The sequence below is a fragment of the Temnothorax americanus genome, unplaced genomic scaffold (genome assembly GCF_048541705.1).
Source record: "Temnothorax americanus isolate GAGA-0224 unplaced genomic scaffold, ASM4854170v1 Scaffold53, whole genome shotgun sequence".
NCBI lineage: Eukaryota > Metazoa > Arthropoda > Insecta > Hymenoptera > Formicidae > Temnothorax > Temnothorax americanus.
This window is the reverse complement of record NW_027509688.1, coordinates 982,398-1,000,820: the sequence shown is the minus strand read 5'-3', so window position 1 is coordinate 1,000,820 and position 18,423 is coordinate 982,398. Positions and strand designations below refer to the sequence as shown.

At 39.2% G+C, this 18,423-nt stretch overlaps 1 protein-coding gene across 1 annotated transcript in view; it reads right to left on the bottom strand.

The window, feature by feature from the left end:
• The window catches only part of LOC143904498 (aristaless-related homeobox protein), a 151,530-nt gene that overhangs the window by 21,950 nt on the left and 111,157 nt on the right, over positions 1–18,423 (bottom strand). Inside the window, exon 2 of the mRNA XM_077419231.1 lies at positions 6,396–6,792. Within this exon, the coding sequence (XP_077275357.1) occupies positions 6,396–6,792 (397 nt within the window). The remainder of the gene's footprint in view (positions 1–6,395; positions 6,793–18,423) is intronic.

Here is an 18,423-nt window from a genome sequence, read left to right as displayed (position 1 = left end):
CGGTATGTATTCCCACAAAAAGAAACAAAATGTAATGCAATACGAAGTATGGAAAAATTAGCTTGAAAAAATCAGGATGACATAAAACGGTAAGAAAATTATCCATAAAATACACATTCTTACAACTGGAAGATCGCGAACAGGGTTTATGCACACACGATCGTTATCTGTGACGTGAGGCAAAAAAAAAAGAGAGGACAACAAAATTTGTCGACGAAATTCGTGCCCCGTGGTAATAAGCGAATACGCCCAAAGCTCCTCGCTTTCCTTATACGTTCGCCCCGAGAGAGACGCCTCCTTACGCGCGGTATCGATAATGTTTAATAACGAATCGCGCCGGCCGCGCGGCCGGACAAGTAATTCGCACTGACGAGGGGTGACAAGCGGCTTTTGCCGCTCGCATTATTCCCGAGCGGGGATCCGCGGGCCGTGCGCGCATACCTGCCGCGACCGCTACCTTTGTGAGAAGCGAGGCGAAAGAGAGAAGCCGGTAGCCGGCTGCGTAATGCGTGCGTAATGCGCGCTTAATACGCGTACGGCGTGGAGAGCCAATTACTGATTGGCCACACTACCGCCAATCGGATGAGGGATGGACCTCGGTAAACCTGTACTCTTCGCTCTCCTTCGCACTTCGCGAGGCGAAGCCCTTCGTGCCTGGCTCGACCGCGGAGCCCGTCTTCGAGGAGGAACGAGGAGGGAACGATCCCGAGGTTGTCTAACAATCTTTTTCGTCGCTTTGAATTTGAACGGAATCCGAACAACGGGCGGGATGGGATAGAATCGAATTGTCGTTGACAGTAATAAAACGCTCAGAATGCACACAATTAAAATGTTCAGAAGTAGAAATACTTGTGTTCATTGTTTTATAAAGAAGATATCTTTAGCATATTTTAAGAACACAATCCGTATTTGAATTTTTACTTCATATGCAGAGAGTAATTATTTTAACATTCTGGGAATTAAAATATGAAGCAATTAAAATTTGAAGCAGCAAATTTGAATTAAAATAATATATCATGAATCTATAATTATTTAAAATATATTTTTTTACAGATGTGTGTGTTATATCTTTTTATTAATATATGATAACAAAATATTACAAAAAATTATTTAAAAAACGAAAAATTCTTTATTATTATATAGCTTTCACAATGTATAACATAAGAATTATACATAAATTTTTATCATGTAGCTCGCCGTGTTATTGAACAACTCAAACATCATTCTTTCGAATAATAAAGCAATGACCGATCGAAAACAATGAAGACTTATATCGACTCCGTGTCATTTAACGGTGACGGAGATCCAATGCCGCTTCCGTGGGACGAGGCAACATCGTTCACTAATTAACTCCGGAAGGCACTAATCTTATTTGCTGAGAAACGAATAACGGGTCGGCGGCGTTTCTAATCGGGAGCATGACTCGTCGTCGGTCGATTAATGACGGGAGGAGTTGCGGGTTCTGGACGCAGCGGAGAGTCCGGGACCAGAGACGAGGACTAGAATCGCGGTGGTAGGAAGAAAGGGGGGAAGAGGGGAAAGGGAGAACAGAAGAAGAGAGACCGCTCCGTGGAACTGGTTCCGTTCCATGGATCACTGGAAACAATCATCCTTATTAAACTCACCACCCGCCCACCTCGCGGATATAAAGGCATCCTTCGGAATGATTTACCGAGAAGCGCGTCGCGCGGCCCTTTGAACAGGTGGATCCCTCGAAACGCGACGCGAACGGACGATAAATTTTATGGATCCACCGGGCGGATAGATTGAGAACGCGCGCGACAGGGGTGGCCGTGGCCGCGCGCGATATTCCGCCGAGTCAGGTTTTCGAAACGAATTCGAGACCGAAATGGCGCCCGACTCGTCAGAGTAATTAAGAAACGGAAAATCATCAAAGAGTTTTGTTATATATATATATATATATATATATATATATATATATATATATATATATATATAGCTTAGGTATCCTTCAGACACTCACAAAACAAATTCAAGCAATTAAATTGAAATAACTTCCGTTTAATGTACTAATTTCTTGCAATAATTAGAAAGCGATATAAAAATAAGAGATCGAATAGCAAAGCAAAGCTTGCGCAAATATTTGCTTAACTAAATTTTACTAATTTTGTATCAACGTTTTGGTATATGAGCAGAACTGGCTGAAATGCCACACTGGAAGTAACCGCGTTTAAACACGCTGTATATACGTGTTAACGTTTACGAGGTTATTAATTAGCTACGTCGTTCGCCAGAAAGAAAGTAAGTAGCCGTAGTCGAACATTTGGGAAGACGATGAGGTCTCATCGCTTCAACCGCGCTCCGTTCCTCCCTCTCTCTCTCTCTCTCTCTCTCTCTCTCTCTCTCTCTCTCTCTCTCTCTCTCTCTCTCTCTCTCTCTCTCTCTCTCTCTCTTTCTCTTCTGGAGTTTACAACGGGATAAAAAATTAAAACCAACAGGGACAGGTCGGGGACTGGTCAGGACCGCTCACGGTCGAACGATTAGTCCGTCGTCGGTAGCAGCGCGGGCCCCGAGTCGCAACACTCCAATCTAAATTAGATCTTAAGAGCCCGTAAAGGTAAGTGGCCACGCTCTTTCGCGAGCCTACGTGGCAAGCCGGCTTTAAGTGCCATATAAACAGGACGAATCTGGTGATCCGCCCGCTCCCTCGCAAATGCCACTCGGACCTCGGGCCTCGAATTCGCGGCTCCCGCAAAAAATCCCGCGGTTATCTGTTATCGCATTCGGAAACGGCATTCCACAAAACGTTGTCCTGTCGTCAACAGCTTGTTCGGGGCTACCTCCTCCTAGTCTCTGTCAGTGTCGTACCGATCGCAGACAAAATCAAGAGACTGTTTTCGAGAAAATAGGGCAAACATTGAAAGTAAATGAATAAAAATATGATAACTACAATAATAAAAAAAGGAATTAAGATTAATTTAAAGCAAAGAAAAAAAGATTTATATAAATGAAATAGAAAAAAGAGATAACATAAGACAAATAAATAAATAAAAATGCGAAAAAATAAAAAGAAGAATTGTATTATACAATTTATGAATGTAAGATTATTTAAAGTTGAACGCCAAGGGCCCAGAGGAGAGCTCGTCTGACTGCTCTCGGGCCGCTGTGTTTTACCGATCGAAAAATAAACAATGAAACACATAAGAGAAATGTTTATCGATGTCCAATTGGATGTACACGGCCCGCCGTGCGGGAACACGTGTCTTTTATTGGCGAATGAATTTTCATTCGCGATGTTCAGGAAGTTAAGGCCGCGCTACAGTACCCACTTGGGCCATCGATATATATATTTCGATAGGTCCCAATCGCACGCGTCTCTGCCCTTATGGGTATAAAGGCGCGTCTAATGAATATGCGTCGTGTTCCACGATGCGGTTTACTCTCTTCCCTTTCTCTCCTCTTGCCTCTCCTTCTCGTCAGGCTAGTCAATAAACCTAAGCGACCATAAAATCCAATTAGCGCGAAATTAATACTACCACACGGCGAAATAGCGGAAGAAACAGGGGATCAATTTATACTGCGAAACGGCAGAAAACGTCAGACAATTTTCCGTAGGCAGGAAGCCCGTATAAGTGGATGAGGAATAAATTAATATACGGGCGACGAATGTTATTAGAAGCCAATCGAGCCAATTGCCGGCTGTTTTCTTGAGAAGATAAGGAACTTTTATAGCAATAAATAAATAGGTGTCGGTTTTATAAAGGGGTAGGTATATATTTATCATGAAAATATATATAATACACTGGATGATTGAAAATCAGACGGATGACAAGACTCGCGAGATATGTTATTAAATTACGAAACTTTATTGCTTTTAAATGCTTACGAGATTATTTCGCTATTCTAAGAAAGAGCAAGACGATAATATTCCCCTGTTTCAAATCTATATAGCCAAGTTCTCTATGCTCTTCTTAGTTATTAATTCTTTCATCTAATTGAAATTAATGATTTCTCAAAAGTCGATATACTGGTAATTTCTAAATCAAATGGCTACAAAGACTAACAAGTATCTTTCAATATGTTTTCCAATATTGGTTTATCACAGATTAGAAATTTTCAAAATGTTTCGCTACAAGGGAACATCGTTCGGAATCGTCCTCTTCTCCTTTTCGGTTTTTTCTAGTTCCGTTAGAATCCTTAGATAAAGAACGCGTATTTTGCTCGTTAGAGCTATCTTCGTCGCAGTTTCACGCGCGGATACACATGTATGTGTGTAGCTTGTCTCGCCATACTCGCGAATACATCTCCAGCCCTGACCGTACACCACGGACACACTACCTGCCTGCCTGCTTCACCTCTCTCTGCATACTCCCCACCATCTTCGTTAATTACGAGAACCCATACCGTGGCCGCAGGACCGGCCCTATTACGAGCGATTACACCGCTATTAGTTACCTACCGGGTGTTCCACGGCGCGGAGGAAGGCACTAAAAAAAGGGCAAGGGGAAAGAAAAAGCTACCCAGATAGATTGCGCCGCGGCCCAATGGCGGCGCGATATACTGTACGTATGTAACTGGACCCGGGTGTGCAGGGGACTTAATAATGCAAAACCGTCGTTCCGCGTCTATATACCGATGGGAATTTGCATGAGGATCGTCAGTCTGACTGGTAGGAAGGCCCCCAATGATCGATGTATCGTTCCACGAATTTACACTCGCGAATTTACCTTTGCAGATTTGCATGGATGGATAGGTGATTTATTTTAGAATCTGCCATGAATTCAGATTAAAGAAGGAAACGGGCATGAGATCATTACTCAAAACTATACGTTTAAAAGCGCTTTGAAAGATTTTTTGTTTTCGAGTTGATTTTAATTTCGTCTTTGTTTTTCTAAAATGCGTACTAAAAAAATATGTAGTTTTATGTCAGAATTATTTTGAATGCGTGAAACTTGAAAAAGATTAGTATAAACTAGAAGAGTAAAACTAATGAACGATATTATTAAGTTTAATATAAACATTGATTATCTTATATTCTAATTATTAAAATTTATCATATTTATGATGATATGCAAACTCTGCTTTTAGTTTTAAAATAAAATTTTGCTAGAGACATAAAATTCTGGTATTATGAAATGCTTGTTGATTGTAGTAACAGATGTATTAATATTATCAAGTGTCGCGCGCGAGTATAATCGTTTCTTTTTCCATTTATGTATCTATTATTTTAGGAATTTGGTATACCTAAGGTCCTGCGTTAACACACGCATTAAGCATACCTTTTTAAAACGCGATATGCTTATACACGCGTTGTGTCTCCAGCCGTCACCCGGTCATCATTATTTCGGGGCTGTTTCAGGTAGTATACACTTAGGATAACCAGATCTCTTTTATAACCGTGCTCAAGGACTACCTGTGCGCACCGTAAATATCTTGCGACGAGAGACGATTTTTTGAAAAAGAATTTGGTAAGTAGCGAGCGACGATATCGGCGATAGCCGGGGAGAGTGCACAGGAGCCAGACAACCAAATATTTGGGTGGCAACCGATAGTCGGTCTCTTAAATTTTATCTAAATCCCGTTACTCCCTTCTAAAGCCTGATAAATGCGGCTAGACACCTTGCCTATCGTCTGGATCCACGGGAGGTACACGAGCTTCCTATCCCGCCACCGAGATATACCATAAGCTCTTAGTCGTCAGGATTGTCTACGGAAGAGGGATTGCGACTCTAAACAGCTTTGTAACAATTGATCTTCGCTCGAACGCTTTCGTGAAGCATTGCCAGTGGAGAACGGCTATATAATATCAAATTAGTTTCATGTTTTCTGATTTCACGCATTTCTCTTCTAGTGACACATTCACATATTTATATAAATAATCCAAAAACTAATTCTAAAGAAAATATATATTTCGTGTTACTTCACATTTATATATTTAACAATGAGAATGAAAGACACATGAAATCGAAATGTAATACAACGCTTTTGAATATAGTTTTATTGCAAGTGACTAATTTTAATGCACGATTAGTCAGCCGCATATTTCGCGGCAAGCATTTAGTGCTATAAATGTGTATAAAATAAATTCAAAAAAAATTGTTTTAAAATATCTCCTTATCTTCTGACTTATTGCTAGAGAATTATTTGTTTTATGCTATGTGTGTCACTATTCATTTGGTTATGGGTATTCTACCACATATGAATGTGGTAATAAGTACCTACATGTATAAGAATTAAGTAAACGCAACGTGTTATGCATTTCAATTTAAAAGAAATTTTTGCTTTTTTGAAATCACGATGCCTATACAATCTTTGCATACCGAGAGTTCGATCCCAAATAAAATTCCGTCCGAACGCCACTCATCCCGGCTATTTTAGGCCTCGAGATAAAGCTCGAGATTATTAGAACACTGCTCGATGGTCAGTCAACTTACCTCGTAAACACGTCCGGATAATGCGTTCTGGAGAAGGCCTTTTCAAGCTCCTCCAACTGGAAGCTGGTAAAGGTCGTTCTGTAGCGACGCTGCTTTCTCTTGGGCGCAAAGTCGTCGGCCTCCGCCTCGCTCTCGGGGCTGGTCGGCGCCGCTCGCGGGTGGGTGCCCTCTTCCTCGGGCCTTACCTCCTCGGTAGAGATGCCCATTTGGGTGGATTGAGGTGTCGTCGTCGTCGTCGTCGTCGTCGCTGACGCCGGCGCCGATTGCTGGTGAGGCTGCGGGTGAGGCTGCCGGCTCACCTGCTGGCTCACCTGAGTCACCTGGCTCGAGTTGCTCGTGCTGCTCGCAGGACTCGTCTGCGGGACGGCCTGCTCGCTGCCTCCTCGCAACGAATGATCTGCATAGAAAAATAATTACGTCATCCCTCGAATAATAACACAGGTATAATTTTGTCACTTGTACTAACACAAGTATAATATAACTATAGGGTTTCACGTTTCACGAGGATTCGGAGGCTGTTGTATTTGCACGGATCATGAGCTGAAGCCAGCATAATTTTCGTGAGTCCAAAAATTCGCGAATAAAATTTTAGGTTAACCCTCAGTTACCTTACGTTTTTACACCCCGATATTACCTCACCAGGGTCTGAGCGATCCTGGCGATCTCCATCTCCAGCTTGTATCTTTAAGACAAATGCATCAATTTGACGTCTTTTTTTTTTAATCGATACATCTTTTAAACATCTATAAGACTGTGTGGGTTAGATTATTCCAAATTAAAAAATATAAATGTTATTAAAAAAAAAAAAAGAAAACGTGTTTTTCTGAAGAAGCGAAAAAATTAGCTTTTTTTTCAAATTGACGTAGTACTGACTAAAAAAAAAAAGGGTTTTATAATACATAATTCAAAAGGTCAAGAGTTGTACTTTAAGAAGAAATTAGTGTCATAACGATTGGTTCCAAAAAGTATAATTTTTTTGCAAAGTGAAATTTCATGATTTTGAAGAAAATCGATCAAATATTATTCTCTAAAAAATGGATTTTTTTAAATCGTAAAACTTGCGACTGGGCATAAAATATAAACATGTAGAAAAATAACAAAATATTTTTCAAAAAGTTTCATATGACTAATGGCGTATATGGAGAGATAAAAATTCATGTTTTTTGTATAAAATCGGTAAAAATGTTGAATACATGCAATAAAAATGCATGAAAAAATACTTTATTTATTAAAAATAGACACATAAAAAAAAATTATATCGTGACGCGCAAGTGCTGCATATTTTTGCGACATGTTCGTTACACATGGGATTGTATCACATTGGCCGTTGATCGAGTGCGAGACCTTGTCTCCATTTCTGTATAATAATAAATAATAATAATAATCTTTATAATGAAAAAGTAAAACAGTTTCGGTTAAAAAAATTTTGTAAATATTTATTAGAGTTTACTTGAGAATGTCGCAGTTGCCGTAAAATCAATATCTTGACACTAAGCTACTAGATATTATTTGATTCTGTAAACCAATAAAATCCAATATTTTACTTTTTATACCTACAACACAGAATATGTTTTCTATCATTATATATATATATATTGCATAAATACACTGTTTTTAATAAGATTTACTTATTTACTTGTATTTTGACAAAAATCGTTTTTGTCACGCTATTACCTCACCAGGGTCTGAGTGACCCTATCGTCTCACTTCTCACTTTCTACCGTGGCTGCTTCGACCGAATTGACTCTCGCAAGTGATCAGGCTAGTGCTAGAACCTTCAAACTCCCCCCCCCGGGTCCGGAGTCCCCACCACTGCGCGTTCAAAAAGGGCGCGAGTTTTAAACACGTGCAGGGTCTTTTATACCCTGATGAGGTAACTGAGGATTAATTATAAGACTTTGCGGATTAAATGACAAAGACCCATCAGATTATAATTTTTACAAATTATATTAAGTTTTCAACCTTTAGTCTATAATTTTTGCGCTCCATGCCATCGCTTTTATAAAAAACAATTGTTACATTAGATTATCTATGCGAGCAAGATTAGTTTCGAGAAGACCGCAAAACTAAATATAACAATATCAAAGTTTAAAAGTTCTTCTAAATAAAATTAGAATTTGCACATATCATCTGAGATTACAGATGTTAATTCACACGTTTACGTATTAATTCTCTAAATGTCATATCAATTGTTTAAAACATATATTATTTAAAACACATTGTTTAAAACAAGATAAAAAATTCATAGAGGCACGATAATACATATACAATAACATTGATGAATCGGTCGATATCTTCGAATGAATAGGATAACGCTGGGCTCTTGTTAAGCCATCTAATCGCGACCGAAACGCAAACGTAGTGTGAAACGATTCATCCAGTTGTCACGTGAAACGGTGACTACAACGTATTTATCAGTGACGATCGGATTCTCTCTCTCCACGAATGGTCAGGGAAATCGCTGCGGTCTAGTTTCCGCTGCGAGCGGATTTAAACGACGCCGACGGCCTGCTCGACACGCCGCGCGCCGGCCGTAAACCATCTCGGGATTTGGAATTTCCGCGTTTTAAATTTCCGCCTTCGTGGAAAGCGGTTACGAAGTAACCGCTGTATAATTAGGCTAACCATTAACGCAGTTGTTAAGCAGTAAGAAGTTTTAGTCCTCTAAATAAAAACCAACTTTGAAACAATTTCGCTCTGGCGTGCCGAGTATCTTCTCCGTAATCAGTGCAGGAGAGAGGTATCAATATTATCGGTCATAATACCATCGGTTGATGTCAATGTCAAATACATTTTTCATAAGTATTACTAATATTTTTTATAAAAGTATATATTATAAGGTATTAGATATTTTAGTCCAATATATGTATTTTAGATCGTATATGGAATGTGTTGAAGTAAAATTCAGTTTGATAAGAGTTTAAAAATTTAATGAAAACATTTTTAATGAGAAATTAGAAACTTTAGAAAGGATGTATCGTTTATTAAATACTGCATTTTTTAAATGTGAATGCTTCTTGCATAGTAGGACGTTTTCAACAATAAGAATTCAGGTCCAAAAATAAAAATGCCGAAAAGTTTAACTACCAGAAGATAAATTGCAATATTTTGATTGAAGTAATTTAGCTATTACATTATCTCGAAATAAATCTGCGTGCAAACTACGTTTGCTATTTCGAGAACGTTTTCTTGCATAAAAAAATCACACTGCTGTAAGTTGCCCTTCTAAAAATAAATGAGGAGATGCTCACGTAGTGCACAGCTTATAAACAGCAAATGGTCACTTCTCTCGCGCCTGTTCATTTTCAAACGCAACCCCCTTAATCGCGCGCCCTCCTGCTGCATCTTATTGCAAACCCGCCGCGGTTAATCTTCGCGCTGCATCGTTATTCAGACCGAAAAAAAATATTTCGCGCAGAATCGTGAGATGCGGTGCGTTTTCGCGGTAAAAGTGAAAAAATTCGAGCCGTTCACTCGACATCAATGCCATCCGTCACAATGTTATTATACGACTGCGTATAACATTGCGGTCTAAGCAAATTAGCATTGCATTCGACGCGTATTGGTGCATTCTTCTTCGACAAAGCTCTACCTCAAATAGAAATAATACAAATCTATTATTAGTATTAAAAAATGTATAACTACCTAATGAATTTTATTCATTGAATTTTTTTGTCAAAGTGATAAATTGGACTAATTTTGTAAAATTGAGTTCACAAAGAGAATTAATTAAATTTTTATAATAACGATGCATATATCTATTTAGGAAAATATTAAACCTATATATATATATATATATATATATATATATATAGTAAAAATTAATATTAAATATAAATAACGCGATATATTACAAATATGAAATTAGAAAATATATGGATACAATGATTTATTATCATATATTTTTGGTAAAAAGAAACGCATACAAATAAATAAACTTTAAATATAAATGCTGACATACGCGCGCGTGCGGCAAAGATATCACTCCTTTCACCACAACTTTACCTCGTATAGGAATTAATAATTTATATGAGTTCGCACCTTGGCATGATCGCAATTCCGCCGTCGTGGCGATCGTGTAACGGCGTTCGATATTGCTTGTAAACTTGTAACAGAATCGTTAGCAATAAATATCCGTAAACCGGTGGCTTCAAGAAACAGGATTTCAAGCTACTATACCGGTTAATAAAGAGCTAGACGAATAATTGCGTCAAAATAAAAGCTTTAAAGACAATCATGGAACAATAAATATTAATTTAAATTGAATTTTAAATAAATAATTTTGCAATTCATATATTCTATTTATTAAGTATAGAAAAGTAATAATATATACGAGACGTGTAAATACAAACTTTGACAGTTAAGATATCTCTCCAAATCGCAAAATTAAAATTTTTATTGTCATACTATATACACGATATGTTAATTGTACCTGTACGTATTCAGCATTCAAACTATATTTTCTTTATTCGTCGGTGTAGATACGTGCTTGATTTCACGTAGTTAATTTTAAATTTTGCAAGAGACTTAATTCGCAACGACTACGCGAGTATCCTCGTCACGTTCCGCGCGCATATCGGTGAAACGTATATAGCTGTTACATACATCAATATACGCTCATATGCGAAGTCTTTAGAGAAAACGGCAGCCGATCGAGTAAATTTCTAGAAGCGGGCGGTTCGATAGAAAGCGGGGGTCGAAAAGACGGGCGCGGGATGGAGGAGGGAAAGGATCGAAGTGGTTTACGCGGTTCTTAAGCGGCAGTTTTTAATCGAGTCAATTTATCGGAAATGAGCTTATAACGCAAGTAGCCTCGACGTAATGCCGATAATATACAACGGGCCTAAACCTCCGCCGGATTTTTTTTTTGTTCACGTACACTCGCGACGTGTGCAACTACGAGTTCATCGACGCGTAAGGAGAGCGAGGCAGAGAGAGAGAGAGAGAGAGAGAGAAGGAGGGGGAGAGAGAGAAAGAGAAAGAAAAGGCGAAAGAGAGAAAAAGAAAGATGCAGGAGTTAGAAAGAGAAAAGGGAAAGAAAAAGAGAGTACGACGTGTAGGTAGCCTTTTACATTATAATAGCATTAATGGGGCCTGAGGCCGCACTTAGCGTTCGCTTGCCGGCCAGTTCGCCTCGTCGTTATTAACTGAAAATTACCGAAACCGAAATCTAATTCACGTAAACACTATAATTTCACCGCGTGCTGAAGAATCGGGAGTCGCTCTCTAAGCGCTCGCTCTCCCTCGTATTCTCCTCTTGCGATAAGGCACATTAAATTCTTCGGTCTAATCGAATGGGCAAATATACGCTCGCGAGATCGCGCACCTGCAATGTGTGCTGCAAGTCGATCGATTTTTTTTGCCGTTTGCTGTGCATTGATTTGCACGGAACGTTGTTTTGCGCACAAAGATAATGAATTTAACATAAGGAACGTACAGAGGTTTGTTGCAGTTTGATGTTGCAGTTTAATGTTGCAGATGTTGATGTTTTTAGTCTGACGAATCTGGTAATAGGATATGTCGAAGAATTGTAACCTAAAGAAGATATTCTTTAATATATTTCTATCTGAGAAATTACTTTCATTAATTTTATTACATTTGTATATAGAAACTCGTCGCAGATAAATTGCAAGATAATTGCAAAGAAATTAATGCAACGACATTATCAATTCAACGTCAATTACATGGCGGAGTAATTTTGATTGACATTATAATAGCTTTAAACGACAATATGCAAATGAAAGTGTCGGGAACACGCAATTCTTTAATTAGCACAAATTTATAAATGTCAAGCTGCAAATTGTTTTCAGCAAAATTATACAAATCATCGACCGTGTATCACGACCGCTATATGTATATGTGTTACGCGTTATCTCGAAGTTATTCCCGTCGCGGATTAATGAACGATAGCTGGTTTATGTGTCGCAAGTGCACGTCGTAATAAACATCGGCGAGAACGTGTTTTAGCGCGATTCCATCGCGAAACGAGTGGCAACTTGCATCGCATCGACGTTACTTAATTTACCGCGAGTTCAATCTCGCGAACGCCCATTTATTTCTCTCCGTTGCGGCGCTGCTCCGCGCGCCTTGACAATATCATGAATGTTCAATTAGATACGTCACGCTCGATTAGAAATGATAGAGCAAATTGCAGAGCTGTAACCGGTGATTAATCTCGCAGGGGAACGCAGAGAGATATTACTTTGCTAATACGACCAATAAAATCGTGTACCTACATTGGTTTTTGTTATATATCTTTGTTATCAAGTGCAAAAATGTGTACGAGGCGTTCCAGATCATTTTTATACACAGTCGAAAATTTGCTTTGTTAGCAAATTAAGCTCCAGAGTGATGCAAGTAAATAAAAAAATATTTATTTTACACTCAACATTAATCTTGACTTTGGCCCAACGAAAAAATTTAATCTGAGAATTATAGGTACAAAAAAATCTAAGCAAATTTGCTTTGCTTTTTAGCGCCTAGCTGCGTCAACAATGTATATAGTGTGAATGTGCAGCAACCTGGAGAGTGCAAATGCATTTACTGTCGTTTCCCTCGCTAAAGCAGCTTGAGAAACTGCATCGTTTCTGCTACATTTGCGCGCCGTTAGCGTCTTGCTTATATACATACATATACGTACCTACGTTGCGTGTGCGCGATTTACGACGGTGCAAATTAGCGCGCCGCAATCAACCAATTAGCTAAGTCATTGTGGCCGAGCATACGCGAACGTGGCGTATACGCAGTATGCACGGCGGGCGACAAACGGCCGCTGTTAATTACCCGCTAATCCGTACCGCGGCGAACGTCAATTAAAGTTTTCTCCATGATATTTTCCGTTCGTGAGATTTTCTACGTTTAATCGCGCGGATTGTATAAAATATTACCACTTCTGTTTATTCGCGTCTGTTAGGAATTACGTCTGATCGCCGTGCTTATTGTTTTGTAACTACGATTGCTTATTAGTTTGAAACTCGCGTTTCTTTTAATCAATTCGAAGCGAATAAAATGTTACAGAACGGATTTAGATTCTTGGCGCAATAAGAAGATGCAGAAAAAGTTACCACCTCTAACTTTTACTCGCGGTGATCGAGATCATTTTAAAATCTATTTAGTTCACCAGTGCATGAGACTAGATTTGAACTGTTCCGATTTACCATATTACGTGAGAGAGATACACGATGATACTAATCGGCGATATTCTGTATTTAATTACATACAATATCCATGGGTGCATGAAGTATTTATCATTTGCATAGGACTTACTATTAGTTCTTTAAGTTTGCAATATTAATATCAGGATAACATAGAAAGTACCATTTTATATATCATTTTAATAAAATATTTCAATATATTTTTTATTTCTAAATCACTTATTTTTGATATTACAGATTACTGGTACATTAAAAAATTATATCTACATTAAATTATTTAAATTTTATATTTAAATAATTTAATATTTAAAATTAAACACTAATTACAATAATATTAAACTATAATTAGAATTAGTTGAGATCTCTGGTATATAGCACAAGAAATTCTAAGAAGGAATTTTTGCATGTCTATTACGGCGACACTAATTCTTGGTACAAACGTACGTGCAAAAAATGTAATTACACAATATTATCACACTGTAACTGCGATAGGACTTATGTGAACGACACTCGATAATACGGCCTCCTCGATCGTCTTTTTATGCCGGCCGGTTCAGACACCTCGAGCGGCGATGCCGCATTCGGGAGAAAACGTTTCCACATCGAATCATACTTGCAAATTCGCGCTAATAGACGCATCAATGCATCCTGCGACACGAACCGGCGTCGGCTCGGCCGTGTTCGATCCCTCGAGCGCGATAATAAACGGCAATTACGAATTATCGGCGAGTCTTCTGGTCCGTTCGCTCCTGCCGCAGATAACGGCGCAGATAACGCCGGATATATGTATATACCTTCCGGATACGGGCAATGCGCATCCGATGTGCCGCGAATTCGCTTGTAACTCCCGTTCTCGTAATGCCTCGAAGAGCGCGCGGCAAGATTGCGGAGATATGAAACGGGAACAGAGTTGACTGCGCCCCAGAGCATGTGAGAGCAACCTCTGACCCTTAACGTTATTTTTTCACATTTCTGCTGCCTTGAACCTTTTTTATTTCTCTTGGGATAAATAATCTTAATTCCGCTATATTATTAAACGGGAAAAAGTGGAATTTTGTGTACATATTTATCAATATTAAATACGAAAAATATGAAAATGCGAAAATAAAAATATTTTTAAAAAGAGAGCGATATAATGCTCAATCAGGTCGATAAAACTTCTCGTGTACAACATTTTTTTTACAGATTCCTAAATTATAAGACAAATTAATATCGATAAAGTGAATTGAAAACAAAATATTATGTTTATTAAAAACATAAAATCAATATTATACAATTTAAATTTATACAAACTTTATCTTTTGTTAGAGAACGCACTTGTGCAGCGGCTATTTCTCTGCGCTTACTACACTAATTTAAAACTCATGTTTTATCCAATTATGCAATAGCTTCGTAATTAATCTGCGATGAACAACACAAGAGTGTTGTAAAATGATTTCTTGGTAGGCCGATTATAGCGCGCGGTCTACTGATTTGTATAATTCCGCGCGATTCAATCGATAGATCAATTTCGCGATCTCCCGTGTCCATTATGAAAGAAAAAGATTGATTCAGACCTATAAGGTGATTTACGTAAGTGCGTAATACCGATTTAGTCGATAATAACTATTCGCAAAACAGATAAGTAAATTTTCCGCTTGTGCACATAGTTGTATCTTTCCTTTTTTTTTGCAACGGATCGTATGAAAGTATAATGTACATACGCTAATTCAACGGTAAAAAAAAATGTGACAAATGTGCTTTGCACGCGTACACGCATTCTTAGCAGTATACTTTTGATAAATCGAGGTGACTCAAATCAGTTAGAGCTCGCGAGTTAAACGGGCACTATAAATTTCCACACGGTGTCATAATAACGAAACACACGGTTGTCAATCAAATTATTTTACGATTCTATTGCACCTCGCTTTTATGTCGCGTAACCCTCTTTTTCTCGCACGGCGACGTTTACGACTTCGACGTCTCGCGATTTAGCACGAATCTGTTTCGCGAGCGAGCGGCCTGATGGCAACGATCGATCCCCGTAAAACGATTCCTGCCGTTTCACTAATACGTATACAATTGACTCTCTCGATGTCTCGATCGCGGTTCGCGAACCGCGCGAAGTAAGTATCGCGCCGCGATCGCGATTGCGTATATTTATGACGGCGAAACGTCCCGCGACCCCGTCGGGCGCTCACGTATCCGCCGATTATTACGTTGTAAAGATTATCGTGTAAACTGGGACGCGTGGTCGTTAGTACGCGCGTTTACATATACACACACACACACACGCGGCGCACGTAACTACTAGCGAACGCCGATGAAACATTATCTCCTGGCAGAGTCGGAGAAAGGCGAGGATTAAACATCATAGGCGTCGACAATAAGGTTTTCTTTAAGACCCACTAATTTTTTATCGGTTTAAGTAAGACCGCGCGCGCTGGTTTAACACTTCGTCAATTATTAAAAACTCGATATTAATATTAATTACGTTCAATCAATATTAATTACGTCATAAGTCAAAATATCGTTAATATTATTGACAACATTAATATTAATTGCTCATTTCTCACCAAAAGTCAAACTGCTATCTTCTGAGCCTTCCAAGTAGCATTTAATAAGAGTGTTTAGTATTTATTACTAGTGGAAGAAATTCGCGTGTGTGTGTGTGTGTGTGTGTGTGTGTGTGTGTGTGTGTGTGTGTGTGTGTGTGTGTGTGTGTGTGTGTGTGTGTGTGTGTGTGTGTGTGTGTGTGTGTGTGTGTGTGTGTGTGTGTGTGTGTGTGTGTTGGTTTAATTCTCCTCAGTTATACCACTATAATGTTCGATACTGAAAAAATTAGAGATAAATCTTCTTTCATTGCGTATATAAGAACACAAAAAGATGAGGCCTTCTTGCGGCGCCTATGAATATCGCGATCGAAATGGCGAGGCCGAATCACGTTCCCTCCCTTCGCGCGCGATTCTCGTTTACAATCTGCAAATTGGTCCATTATCGGTCCCGGAGAAAGCATCCACCGACGATTTACGCACACGCGAGTAATTAATGATCGCGGAGATAGCGGCTAGTGTAATTTGCGCGGCATCCGGAGTATCGGCCGGATCATCGATCACTCGCGCTGATCACAACGAATCGACGAGAGAGACGCGGGGCACGCCACGATGGCGATGTGCCGATTCGCAAATAAAAATTAATTCCGACGTTGCGTGGTAGTCGCTTAAGTCACGGCGCATATATATCGTTCCGTTCTACCGTCCGCGCCTCGATAGCGATCGTTAATGATTTCTGCACACATGATCGCCGGGGAATGCCAAGCTGCTTGCCGCCGCCGGCGGTATTTGCACACACTTCGCTCTGTGCCTTGATACTTTGATGTACGCGCACACGCGGTGTCTGTCAATATATAGTAGCCGCAACGGTGTACATTATCGATTATCACGAGAGGGAAAGAGAAGGAGAGAGCGAGAAAAGATCTTCCTAAAGATAGATGTGTGGCTCGGGCTTCTTTAATCGCCACCACGGGGTCCTTTGGATCTATAACGACTATAAGTAAAATGAAAATACCGTGCACTGATCAATTAAACACCGATAAACACAGGGTGTACATATTTCCTAATGTATAATAATTGTACGCCGCGCATTCTATGGATGAGTAAAGATATGGCGGTTAGTCGATGTGAATATCGATGGAATGTTACATCACGATTGTAATCATTTACTGGCTACAACAACGTTATCGATCACTTTCGATTAACGTATAATTTCTGCACCTGGTATCACAAATCTTATATAAATTGGAAGATTTGTATAACTAGGCAGGAAGAAAACAAATCGAATTAATGAAATCTGGTGTTTAAAGCGTTTTTATCCGAAGAATTATTAATTTTTTCCTTATCAATCTTGGCACATAGAAAAACTTAAGTAGTAAAACGTTAGCAGTAAGAAAATCAACAGTTTGGATTTGCTATTACCGCTTACGTTATGCCTTAAGTTCTTGACTGTGATTGGCTGAGTTGCTTAATACTGCTTAAGTTTTTTGTGTGTGCCATGATTGGATCTTGATTACCTATAATATTATTTTTCAGTGAATTTTACGTAGAATTCTTCGCCTTGGCAAACCACGCGCCGTTACTTTCTGACATAACGCCCAGTCTAAACCAAAGCTAGAACAACCCAATCACATAATTAATACTTTACATAATTATGACATAATTATCATCAATTATGTTATATGTATATGTGATGATGGTTGCATCAATTATATCATTTCCATTTTTGAATAAGCGTACCTATAGATTATTTTTGCATCTACTTATCTAAATTATCGGAGCCTGAGCTCAGCTTACTGAGATACCCTTTTCGATCCATCTTTCCGACGGCTTTTGTTTGCAACAATTCTTTCTTTTTCACCGACGGGCCGATCTGCCGATCGATGTGAGACGGGCAATCGATAATGGTCGTCTAAGGCAGATGTGCCGTCTGTCGATCGTCGATAGCGATTCGCGAACAATCATTAGACGGTCTAAACGGATAAAAAAAAGAAGATATGGCAAAACAGTCGGCACACGTGTGATAAATCACACGTGTCTCCCGTTGCGGAGTTTTGCAATGTGCAAAATATAATTGGAGCCGCGCTCCAATCTGCATCTAAATTCATAGCTGCTCATCGAAGGTTTTTGCCCCCACACAAATCGCGCCGTTCGTTTTTGCTTTGATCGGGGCGCACCTTGATCCGTAATTAGAGGTCGCGTTTTTACTCGCGCGAAATGGGTGGAGCTGCTACAAATTACACAAATCTGGCGTTCTTGCGGCTCAGTTTGTAATACTGATATATAACATCGTAACAAATCGTAACTTACGTAACGCCGTAGAAACCTGTGCAGAACACGCAG